The sequence below is a fragment of the Brachionichthys hirsutus genome, chromosome 3 (genome assembly GCF_040956055.1).
Source record: "Brachionichthys hirsutus isolate HB-005 chromosome 3, CSIRO-AGI_Bhir_v1, whole genome shotgun sequence".
In the NCBI taxonomy this organism is placed as follows: Eukaryota; Metazoa; Chordata; class Actinopteri; order Lophiiformes; family Brachionichthyidae; genus Brachionichthys; species Brachionichthys hirsutus.
Window position 1 is genome coordinate 134414 of NC_090899.1, and position 11019 is coordinate 145432.

Here is an 11019-nt window from a genome sequence, read left to right on the forward strand (position 1 = left end):
GAGCAGAGGAGAAAGATCCAGGACCGCCAATCAGGTAAAAACACTTTCACAATAAGAGCACAGCTGGGACAAAGATCCAGGACCGCTGATCAGGTAAAAACACTTTCACAATAAGAGCACAGCTGGGAGAAAGATCCAGGACCGCTGATCAGGTAAAAACACTTTCACAATAAGAGCACAGCTGGGAGAAAGATCCAGGACCGCCGATCAGGTAAAAACACTTTCACAATAAGAGCACAGCTGGGACAAAGATCCAGGACCGCCGATCAGGTAAAAACACTTTCACAATAAGAGCACAGCTGGGAGAAAGATCCAGGACCGCCGATCAGGTAAAAACACTTTCACAATAAGAGCACAGCTGGGAGAAAGATCCAGGACCGCCGATCAGGTAAAAACACTTTCACAATAAGAGCACAGCTGGGAGAAAGATCCAGGACCGCCGATCAGGTAAAAACACTTTCACAATAAGAGCACAGCTGGGAGAAAGATCCAGGACCGCTGATCAGGTAAAAACACTTTCACAATAAGAGCACAGCTGGGAGAAAGATCCAGGACCGCCGATCAGGTAAAAACACTTTCACAATAAGAGCACAGCTGGGAGAAAGATCCAGGACCGCCGATCAGGTAAAAACACTTTCACAATAAGAGCACAGCTGGGACAAAGATCCAGGACCGCCGATCAGGTAAAAACACTTTCACAATAAGAGCACAGCTGGGAGAAAGATCCAGGACCGCCGATCAGGTAAAAACACTTTCACAATAAGAGCACAGCTGGGACAAAGATCCAGGACCGCCGATCAGGTAAAAACACTTTCACAATAAGAGCACAGCTGGGAGAAAGATCCAGCACCGCCGATCAGGTAAAAACACTTTCACAATAAGAGCACAGCTGGGACAAAGATCCAGGACCGCCGATCAGGTAAAAACACTTTCACAATAAGAGCACAGCTGGGACAAAGATCCAGGACCGCCGATCAGGTAAAAACGTTGTGAATAAAAGATGCTTCTCTGAGTACCAACGTCTTTGTCTTCGTCTTCGTCTTCGTCTTCAGGCTCATCCCGTCAGTCGCCAGAGCAAATCACTCCTGCTGACTTGACCCGGGACCGACTCACCTCTGACTTGACCCGGGACCGACTCACCTCTGACTTGACCTGGAACCGACTCACCTCTGACTTGACCCGGGACCGACTCACCTCTGACTTGACCCGGGACCGACTCACCTCTGACTTGACCCGGGACCGACTCACCTCTGACTTGACCCGGGACCGACTCACCTCTGACTTGACCCGGGACCGACTCACCTCTGACTTGACCTGGGACCGACTCACACACATGAGGACATACATAAAGGAGGTGAACTTCTACTCGTTTGATGATGCTAAGCTAACGTTTTGTTCCAGCCGAGGCTAACAAACCCCAAATTTCTTCTTCTCTGCAGGATGTCAGCTAATTGGTCAATCACCAGGGCTCCACCCACGAGTCATGTAGCCCAGCCTCCTCCCAGCTTCACCCGGGCGGCTCAGTTCCGTGTCGGAGCCACGTTTGTCCTCTTCCTGTTCGCTGCCTGTAGTAACCTCGCCCTGTTGGTCAATGTGGGGCGTGGCCGGCGGCTGGCGTCTCACCTGCGGCCGCTGATGTTGAGTCTGGCGTCGGCTGACCTGATGATGACGCTGTTGGTGATGCCTCTGGACGCAGCGTGGAACGTGACGGTGCAGTGGCACGGAGGAAACGTGCTCTGTAAGCTCCTCTGCTTCCTGAAGCTGTTCGCCATGCACGCCTCCGCCTTCGTCGTCGTGGTCATCAGCCTCGACCGCCAGCACGCCATCCTGCATCCGCTGGACGCTCTGAACGCCCACCGCAGGAACCGGAGGATGCTGCTGCTGGCCTGGAGCCTCAGCCTGCTGCTTGCATCACCTCAGGTAACAACACCTGGACATCACAAGCACAGCTCAGCCAATCAGACGTGTAGGCCCGGGTGCTGATTGGCTGTGATGCGTGTGCGCGCCTTAATGCTAACGAGTCATCCTCCCTCCCTCCATCGGCACGCAGCTGAGCTCAGGTGAAATCCTTGCAGGAATGTGCTGCTGCTTGATGGAGAGATTAAGAACGGAACCCCCCACTGCTAGCTTAGGTTAACGCCGCCCCTTGGTTTCTATCAGGAATGCTAACAATGCTAAGAGGCCACCACAGAGCTGAAGCCAACTGTTAGTTTAGAATCTCAAACCCAAACTCACTATGAGAAGCTCAGTGCTAAGAAGGACTCGTTCTCCTTCACACCTGTAAATACCTTTGATGTGCTAAAAACACTAATTGCCCTTCAACCTAACAAGGCCACAGGCCTCGACCACATACCCACCCGGTTCCTCAGAGACGCAGCTGTCTCTATCGCCGTGGTAACCCATCTGATAAATTTATCCATCAATCAGTGCCACGTCCCGCAGGAATTCAAGACGGCGCGGGTTATCCCTCTGTATAAAAAAGGAAACAAATTAGAACCTGGCAACTACCGCCCTGTTTCCATCCTTTGCTCCATGTCAAAGGTCATGGAGAGATTAATCCAGGAGCAAATCAACCGCTACCTCGCCGAGCATAGCCTGCTCTTTGAATTCCAATCAGGCTTCAGAACATCCCACTCCACTGACACGTGCCTCATATATCTGACCGACTACATTAAGCGTGAAGTAGACTCGGGCAGATACTGCAGCATGGTCATGCTGGACCTCCAGAAGGCCTTTCACCCCGTTAACCATTCAATCCTATTGAATAAACTAGGGGCGATTGGTTCTGATAGCACATCAGTAAACTGGATGAAATCGTACCTAGAGGGACGAGAACAAATGGTAGACATAAACGGAACCTTGTCCTCGTCCCTCCCGGTAAGCTGCGGGGTTCCTCAAGGCAGCATTCTAGGACCGTTACTGTTCCTCCTATACATTAACGACATGAATGCTGCCTGTAACTGCAAATTGTTCCTGTTTGCTGATGACTCAGCACTCCTGATTTCGGGAGAGGACAAAGTGCAGGTTGAGGAAGCTCTCAGCTCTGAGGTCACCAGAATCCGTACTTGGCTTACCGATAACAAACTGTCACTACATCTTGGTAAAACAGAATCTATTCTTTTTGGGTCTAAACACTCTCTACGTGAGATAAATGTTAATGATTTCAAGGTCACAGTCGATAATACAGTCATCTCCAGCAAAGAAGAGATTACCTATTTGGGCTGTGTTCTTGACAAATACCTGTCTGGTGATAGTATGGCAACTAAGGTGATCAAAAAAGTCAATCAGAGAACAAGATTTTTGGGCAGAATGTCTGCTTTTGTCTCCGGACGCTTGCTGGAGCCTCGTTCAACCCCTCTTTGACTATGCTAGCACCTCCTCCATGCTAGCACCTCCTCCATGCTAGCACCTCCTCTATGCTAGCACCTCCTCCATGCTAGCACCTCCTCTATGCTAGCACCTCCTCTATGCTAGCACCTCCTCCATGCTAGCACCTCCTCCATGCTAGCACCTCCTCCATGCTAGCACCTCCTCTATGCTAGCACCTCCTCTATGCTAACACCTCCTGGTATTCAAACATCAAAGTGTCCCTGAAAACCAGGCTCCAAACCTCCCAAAACAATGTGTGACTGTACTTGTACTGTAATACATGCTACTGTGTGAGTGTACTTGTACTGTAATACATGCTACTGTGTGACTGTACTTGTACTGTAATACACGCTACTGTGTGACTGTACTTGTACTGTAATACATGCTACTGTGTGACTGTACTTGTACTGTAATACATGCTACTGTGTGACTGTACTTGTACTGTAATACATGCTACTGTTTGAGTGTACTTGTACCCTAACATTCTATCTAATACATATATTCATCATCATCATCACACTGAAAGCTAAGCTGAAGCTAGCATCATTGAAACCAGTGAAGGCTACCTGTGCTCAGGTAACAGCAGGGTTCTGTCCTCCAGCTGTTCCTCTTCCGGGTGATCAAGATGGAAGCCGGGAACTTCACTCAGTGTGCGACTCACGGCAGCTTCGGCCGCCGCTGGCAGGAGACGGCGTACAACATGTCGCTCTTCACCACGCTGTACGTCGTCCCCCTGCTGGCCATGTGCTGCTGCTACAGCCGCATCCTGCTGCACATCCACCTGCAGCACCTGAGGGACAAAGGTAAGAGTCAGGGGACGCACGGCGCTAACCTCAAGGACCCGGCGTCCTCACGTGTGGACATCAGTTCTCTCAGAAACGACGTGATAAATGATCGTTCTGTTTTTACACTCATCGGGTTCCGATCGGCCCAAACAGACGAGAGAAATAACGAAATGCGAGAGTTTGACTTAGAGGAGGCTTTAAAAGAGAGTCAACATTTACAATCGAGCGGGGCCAGCTTTGTGACTCCAGGGTGATGGAGGAGGCTCCGCCTCCGCCGTGACGTCAGAGGCCGTCCCTGCATAGATCAGCAGTCCTGCTCAAAGCCCAGCTCATGAGTCGCTGCTGCGGCGCCGCCGACAGTGACGTCACTGACGCTAACCTTCCTCTCTCAGCAGGTGAGTCACACCTGCGTCGCAGCGGCACCGATATCATCCCAAAGGCTCGCCTGAAGACTCTGAAGATGTCCGTGGTCATCGTGCTGTCCTTCGTGGTGTGCTGGACGCCGTACTACCTGCTGGGGATCTGGTACTGGTTCCGGCCCGACATGCTGCGCGTCACACCTGAGTACCTGCACCACGCCCTCTTTGTGTTCGCGAACCTGAACACCTGCTGCGACCCCGTCATCTACGGCTTCTTCACGCCATCCTTCAGGGCCGACCTGGCCGCCTGCTGTCGGAGGAGGTCTCTGCCCCCCCCCAGCAGAGGGCGCTAGTCACACTCCACCCACAATATTAGAATGACATCACAGAAGGAAACCCGGAAGAACCAATAATGAATAGCTGCAGTTGTATTTGATCACAAACCGGATGTAGAGACAAGTTGTTGTTTTCTGTGACTTTTATTTCGTTTTTGTCTCAGAAAAGACGAGTCGATCCGATGAATGAAACCGGATCCAGGTGTCACTCTGGTTTTGGATCAATCGCTTTGTGTTTCCTGTCATTTAAAGCCGTTTATGACACATTAAAGCATGACATTCCTCATTGGTTCTAGCGCGTGGACGGAAGGAGGCCACTTTATTTGGCTCCTCCCCCTTCACCTGAAACACAACACGTCTTAAATTCTAGACATTTTTTAACATCATTCAACTACTAGCAAAATGTTATAACCGCATTATTAGCAAGCTGTTATAACCACATTATTAGCATGCTGTTATAACCACATTATTAGCATGCTGTTATAACCACATTATTATCAAGCTGTTATAACCACATTATTATCAAGCTGTTATAACCACATTATTAGCAAGCTGTTATAACCACATTATTATCAAGCTGTTATAACACATTATTATCATGCTGTTATAACACATTATTATCACACGTTACAACACATTATTAGCAAGCTGTTATAACCACATTATTGTCAAGCTGTTATAACACATTATTATCAAGCTGTTATAACACATTATCATCAAGCTGTTATAACACATTATTAGCAAGCTGTTATAACACATTATTAGCAAGCTGTTATAACACATTATTATCAAGCCATTAACACATTATTATCACGCCGTTACAACACATTATTAGCAAGCTGTTATAACCACATTATTAGCAAGCTGTTATAACCACATTATTATCAAGCTGTTATAACACATTATTATCAAGCTGTTATAACACATTATTATCAAGCTGTTATAACCACATTATTAGCAAGCTGTTATAACCACATTATTATCAAGCTGTTATAACACATTATTATCACACGTTACAACACATTATTAGCAAGCTGTTATAACCACATTATTAGCAAGCTGTTATAACCACATTATTATCAAGCTGTTATAACACATTATTATCAAGCTGTTATAACACATTATTATCAAGCTGTTATAACACATTATTATCAAGCTGTTATAACACATTATCATCAAGCTGTTATAACCACATTATTAGCAAGCTGTTATAACCACATTATTATCAAGCTGTTATAACACATTATTATCATGCCATTACAACACATTATTATCAAGCTGTTATAACACATTATTATCACACGTTACAACACATTATTAGCAAGCTGTTATAACCACATTATTAGCAAGCTGTTATAACCACATTATTATCAAGCTGTTATAACACATTATTATCAAGCTGTTATAACACATTATCATCAAGCTGTTATAACACATTATCATCAAGCTGTTATAACACATTATTAGCAAGCTGTTATAACACATTATTAGCAAGCTGTTATAACACATTATTATCAAGCCGTTAACACATTATTATCACGCCGTTACAACACATTATTAGCAAGCTGTTATAACCACATTATTAGCAAGCTGTTATAACCACATTATAATCAAGCTGTTATAACACATTATTATCAAGCTGTTATAACACATTATTATCAAGCTGTTATAACCACATTATTAGCAAGCTGTTATAACCACATTATTATCAAGCTGTTATAACACATTATTATCATGCCATTACAACACATTATTATCAAGCTGTTATAACACATTATTATCACACGTTACAACACATTATTAGCAAGCTGTTATAACCACATTATTAGCAAGCTGTTATAACCACATTATTATCAAGCTGTTATAACACATTATTATCAAGCTGTTATAACACATTATTATCAAGCTGTTATAACCACATTATTAGCAAGCTGTTATAACACATTATCATCAAGCTGTTATAACACATTATTAGCAAGCTGTTATAACACATTATTAGCAAGCTGTTATAACACATTATCATCAAGCTGTTATAACACATTATTAGCAAGCTGTTATAACACATTATTAGCAAGCTGTTATAACCACATTATTATCACACGTTACAACACATTATTAGCAAGCTGTTATAACACATTATCATCAAGAACAGAACAGAACAGCCTCTCCGTCCCTGAGGAAAGTCGTGCTTAAAGGAGGGCCTCCATCCTCTAGGACAGGCATGGGCAAACCCAGGCCCGGGGGCCATATGCGGCCCGTTGGTCTTTTTAATCCGGCCCGCCAAACTTGTCCAAATTATATCATTAAATTAAATTGTATTATAATTAAACCTCATTCATTTGACCTTTTCTCTGTAATGCTACCTGTAAAAGGCCAAATCCTTTAATGTAATAGCTTTCATGTGTCATTTATATTACCTCACACAAATACTCTATCCGTCTGATCTTGGTCCGGCTCCTCTGTCAAATTTTAGAACCTATTGTGGCCTGCGAGTCAAAAGGTTTGCCCACCCCTGCTCTAGGACCACCGTATTTACCACCGTATTTACCACCGTATTTACCACCATATTTACCACCGTATTTACCACCGTATTTACCACCGTATTTACCACCGTATTTACCACCGTATTTACCGCCGTATTTACCACCGTATTTACCACCGTATTTACCACCGTATTTACCACCGTATTTACCACCGTATTTACCACCATATTTACCACCGTATTTACCACCGTATTTACCACCGTATTTACCGCCTGTGTCCAGCACACAGGAGACGACTGTATGGAAGCGATATCTCTTCTCCACCACACAACAGACCGTGATTTAGTTTTCCAGAAAAACAGAGAAACCGAGTTAAAGAAGTCAAAGAATCCAACCAGCGGCGCATTGCCGACGCGCTTCTCGCGGTCCCTGAAGAAGAACCACGCCGTGATGCCGGCGGCCAGCAGCTCGGGCTTCTCCTTTGACAGAGACGAGCTGAAGGCGCTCCTCTCGACTGTCATACGGGTGTGATTCCCAATTTCATGTTGTGTCAGAAAAATGTATCTAATTAGAATGAAATCCACATGAACTTGTTTTATGCGTTTCAATAGGAGTGACTATGGTGGTTTCTCATGTTACACGACGCTGCATAAACACTGCTGTAAGGAATTTATTGCTCTTATGACAAATTGTTATTTATTTTGTATGTTATTGACTACTTTATACAACTTGAGCTGTACTGTTGTGACCTTGAACGTGGTCTAAATGTTAAATAAACACTGCGTTGCAAATAGTACATTGCCAGCAGTATGTTTTCCATTCTGATCTCTGATTGGTCAATAACAGAAAACATCTTCATCAGGATCAACCAGTTTCGAGTTATTTTACAACCTTTACAAGTTTTCATTCAGCCGGCAGGGGGCGGCGACGAGCCGTGAACACACCACGGAGGAGGACGAAGAAGAAGAAGAGGAAGAGGAAGGCGTGATGGATGCTGCTGGCCGACCTAAACAAAGATGTTCTCTGTCAGCACGATGCTCCGCTGGGAACGCGTTAACCGTCTGATGTGAGGACAAACAGCCACCGACGCGTCACCGACACGTCACCGACACGTCACCGACACGGCTAGCTAGCACGGCTAGGGCTAGCCGCGAAGCAGAAACCGTGCTAACATTAAGATCCAGCCGGCTCTGGTTCTGTTCACGTCATAGTTCTATTGATTTCCCGGTGACCGTGAATCTGATAACGGACCTTCCGAACCGGAAGCGTCGTCGGTGCGGACAAAGTGGCGCGACGAGAAGATTTGAGTTTCCCGGTTCATCCGCTGAACTGCAGCCCCGGCGCCTCCTGCTGTGACGTCATTGTGAACGGCCCTGCGTTATAACGAACCTCAACAGTTAGCGTGTTAATAAACTGCGTTTCCTCTTTACCATGGTAACAACGTGATGACGTCATCCAGAAGGTTCTCTTCTCTGGTTTCCGGTCAGGACAGATTTCCACTAAAGTTTTATTCTATCTCCAGAACCAGCTGATCCAGATCCACCTGCGTGATGACGGGGCGGGGTCGTGGGCGGGGCCACAGAATGACCAGTGTGGACAGAGATGGGCTACCTTCATCCAATCAGCAACCCACACCTGTGTTCCCTGTGAGACACACAAAACACACACCTGTTCATTCCGTATCTGTGACGTCACCGCCCCTTAAAGGGCCGGAAGATGAAAGGCGCTACCCCCCACGCCCCCCTGTGACCTCACGTCGGGACCACGTGCACGCTCCCCGTGTCTGCGCGTTAGCTCGCTGCTAACCGGAGCTAGCGTGTAAACAGAGCGTTAAGGACGAGGCCTCTCTGTGTGTGTTCACAGGTGATGGAGCAGAAGCCCCTCCCCCTGACAGGTGGAGAAGAGGCGGAGTACCTGTTGGCCCTTAAACAGGAGTTCAGAGGAGTGATGAAGAGTCTCGCCAGCTTCGTCCAACCAGCCGCTGCACACAAAGGTCAACACACACACACACACACACACACACACACACACACACACGGACACACGCACACACACACACACACACAGACACACGCACACACACACGCACACACACACACACACACACACACACACACACCTGGCTCTGATCAATTACCTGCTGAGTTTTATTGTGAAGGTCTTGCTGCTGTTTCCTGTCCAGACGTGGAGCGGTACTCTGATAAATATCACAGCGGCGAGCAGAGCGACGGCCTCACGGATTGGACGCCAGGTGATGGTGATGATGATGATGGTGATGATGATGATGATCACGTTGCTATTAGACATGAGCAATCAAACTCGGACTCCTTTCAGATTGGAGGAGACTCCCGAAAGAACTCAGAGTCCACGTCAGGAAACCCTCCGCATGCTGTGAGTACAGGAAGTGACATCATCTCGCAACACACAGCATTAGCCAATCACATTTGAGTACTCATGTTCCTGCTCGATGACATCACATGAACCAACCGTGCCTGTTCCATTTAAAGAGAGTCACCAACAATGTTTTTAAGGGTCCACGTGATTGGCCGAGTGATCGGTGTATTGATTATCCCCTGCTCTGTGTCTGTCAGGTGCGTCAGCGGCACCTGGTCGCCATGACAACGCTCGGTCGGCTCAGAAGAAGAGAGTCACAGAGAAACAGGAAGTGCTGCTCACGCTGGAGGTGATTGGAACACGATCAATCTGATTAACCAATGAAACGCGTTCTGATGCTAATGCTAACGCTAATAGCATAGAGGACTAAACCTTCCTTCATGCCAGACTCTGGAGAAGAAGGAGGAGGAACGGGGGAGCTCGGGGGAGGAGGAGGAGGGCGGAGACGAGAAGAAGAAGAAACAGGAGGAGGAGGATGTGGAGGGAGAAGAGGAACGCGACGAGGAAGAGTTTGAGGAGGTGAGATCAGAACGTATCAGTGATGAACCGCGTCGAGCGACTTCCTGCTGGCAGGCGATGATGTCACCATGATGTCATACCTGCAGGGGACGGATTACATCATGTCGTACTTCGATAACGGCGAGGACTTCGGAGGAGAAAGTGACGACAACGTGGACGAGGCCGTTTACTGAAACCAGCCGCTTGACCTTTGATCCGGTCCAGGGCGGGTCCAGGGCGGGTCCAGGGCGGGTCCAGGGTGGGTCCAGGGCGGGTCCAGGGCGGGTCCAGGGTGGGTCCAGGGCGGGTCCAGGGCGGGTCCAGGGCGGGTCCAGGGCCGGTCCAGGGCGGGTCCAGGGCGGGTCCAGGGCCGGTCCAGGGCCGGTCCAGGGCCGGTCCAGGGCGGGTCCAGGGCGGGTCCAGGGGCGGGTCCAGGGCCGGTCCAGGGCCGGTCCAGGGTGGGTCCAGGGCGGGTCCAGGGCCGGTCCAGGGCGGGTCCAGGGCGGGTCCAGGCCGTCCAGGGCGGGTCCAGGGCCGGTCAGGGCCGGTCCAGGGTGGGTCCAGGGCCGGTCCAGGGCGGGTCCAGGGCCGGTCCAGGGCCGGTCCAGGGCGGGTCCAGGGCCGGTCCAGGGCCGGTCCAGGGTGGGTCCAGGGCGGGTCCAGGGCCGGGTCCAGGGCCGGTCCAGCAGTGCCGGCTAAAAGTCTTCTATGTTTTGTAAAGGCAGTAAAACTTGATTGAAACCAGATCATTCAAAGTGATTCCTGTAAACAAATCAATCAATAAAGAGGTTTGTGA

At 48.2% G+C, this 11019-nt stretch overlaps 2 protein-coding genes across 5 annotated transcripts; both read left to right on the forward strand.

Annotated features, from left to right (window-relative positions):
- The first annotated feature begins 1440 nt into the window (after window positions 1–1440).
- LOC137913305 (gonadotropin-releasing hormone II receptor-like) lies at window positions 1441–4866 on the forward strand. Its single transcript, XM_068757168.1, has 3 exons — window positions 1441–1920; window positions 3971–4172; window positions 4550–4866. The coding sequence occupies exons 1-3, from the start codon at window positions 1441–1443 to the stop codon at window positions 4864–4866; spliced, it is 999 nt and encodes a 332-aa protein (XP_068613269.1).
- A 3415-nt stretch (window positions 4867–8281) lies between these two features.
- Window positions 8282–10530, forward strand: polr3glb (RNA polymerase III subunit GL b). 4 transcript variants are annotated; one of them, XM_068756651.1, is made up of 8 exons: window positions 8282–8397; window positions 8854–8977; window positions 9195–9324; window positions 9490–9582; window positions 9666–9722; window positions 9923–10014; window positions 10113–10244; window positions 10331–10530. In XM_068756651.1, exons 2-8 carry the CDS (start codon window positions 8882–8884, stop codon window positions 10415–10417), a joined length of 687 nt encoding a protein of 228 aa, XP_068612752.1. In that variant the 5' UTR covers window positions 8282–8397; window positions 8854–8881; the 3' UTR covers window positions 10418–10530. The 4 variants fall into 4 exon arrangements, with proteins under 4 accessions (XP_068612752.1, XP_068612755.1, XP_068612753.1 ...); XM_068756654.1 differs by having other exon boundaries at window positions 10209–10244; XM_068756652.1 differs by having other exon boundaries at window positions 9514–9582.
- Window positions 10531–11019: the final 489 nt, after the last annotated feature.

What these genes read in the sequence shown, in the direction of transcription:
- LOC137913305 (XM_068757168.1), top strand. Translation starts at nt 1,441, where the DNA reads ATGTCAGCTAATTGGTCAATCACCAGGGCTCCACCCACGAGTCATGTA. An exon ending in TGCTGCTTGCATCACCTCAG is followed by an intron (nt 1,921 to 3,970) that starts GTAACAACACCT and finishes TCTGTCCTCCAG; the next exon opens with CTGTTCCTCTTCCGGGTGAT. An exon ending in GCAGCACCTGAGGGACAAAG is followed by an intron (nt 4,173 to 4,549) that starts GTAAGAGTCAGG and finishes CTCTCTCAGCAG; the next exon opens with GTGAGTCACACCTGCGTCGC.
- polr3glb (XM_068756651.1), top strand. Translation starts at nt 8,882, where the DNA reads ATGACGGGGCGGGGTCGTGGGCGGGGCCACAGAATGACCAGTGTGGAC. An exon ending in ACCAGCCGCTGCACACAAAG is followed by an intron (nt 9,325 to 9,489) that starts GTCAACACACAC and finishes TTTATTGTGAAG; the next exon opens with GTCTTGCTGCTGTTTCCTGT. An exon ending in AAGTGCTGCTCACGCTGGAG is followed by an intron (nt 10,015 to 10,112) that starts GTGATTGGAACA and finishes CCTTCATGCCAG; the next exon opens with ACTCTGGAGAAGAAGGAGGA.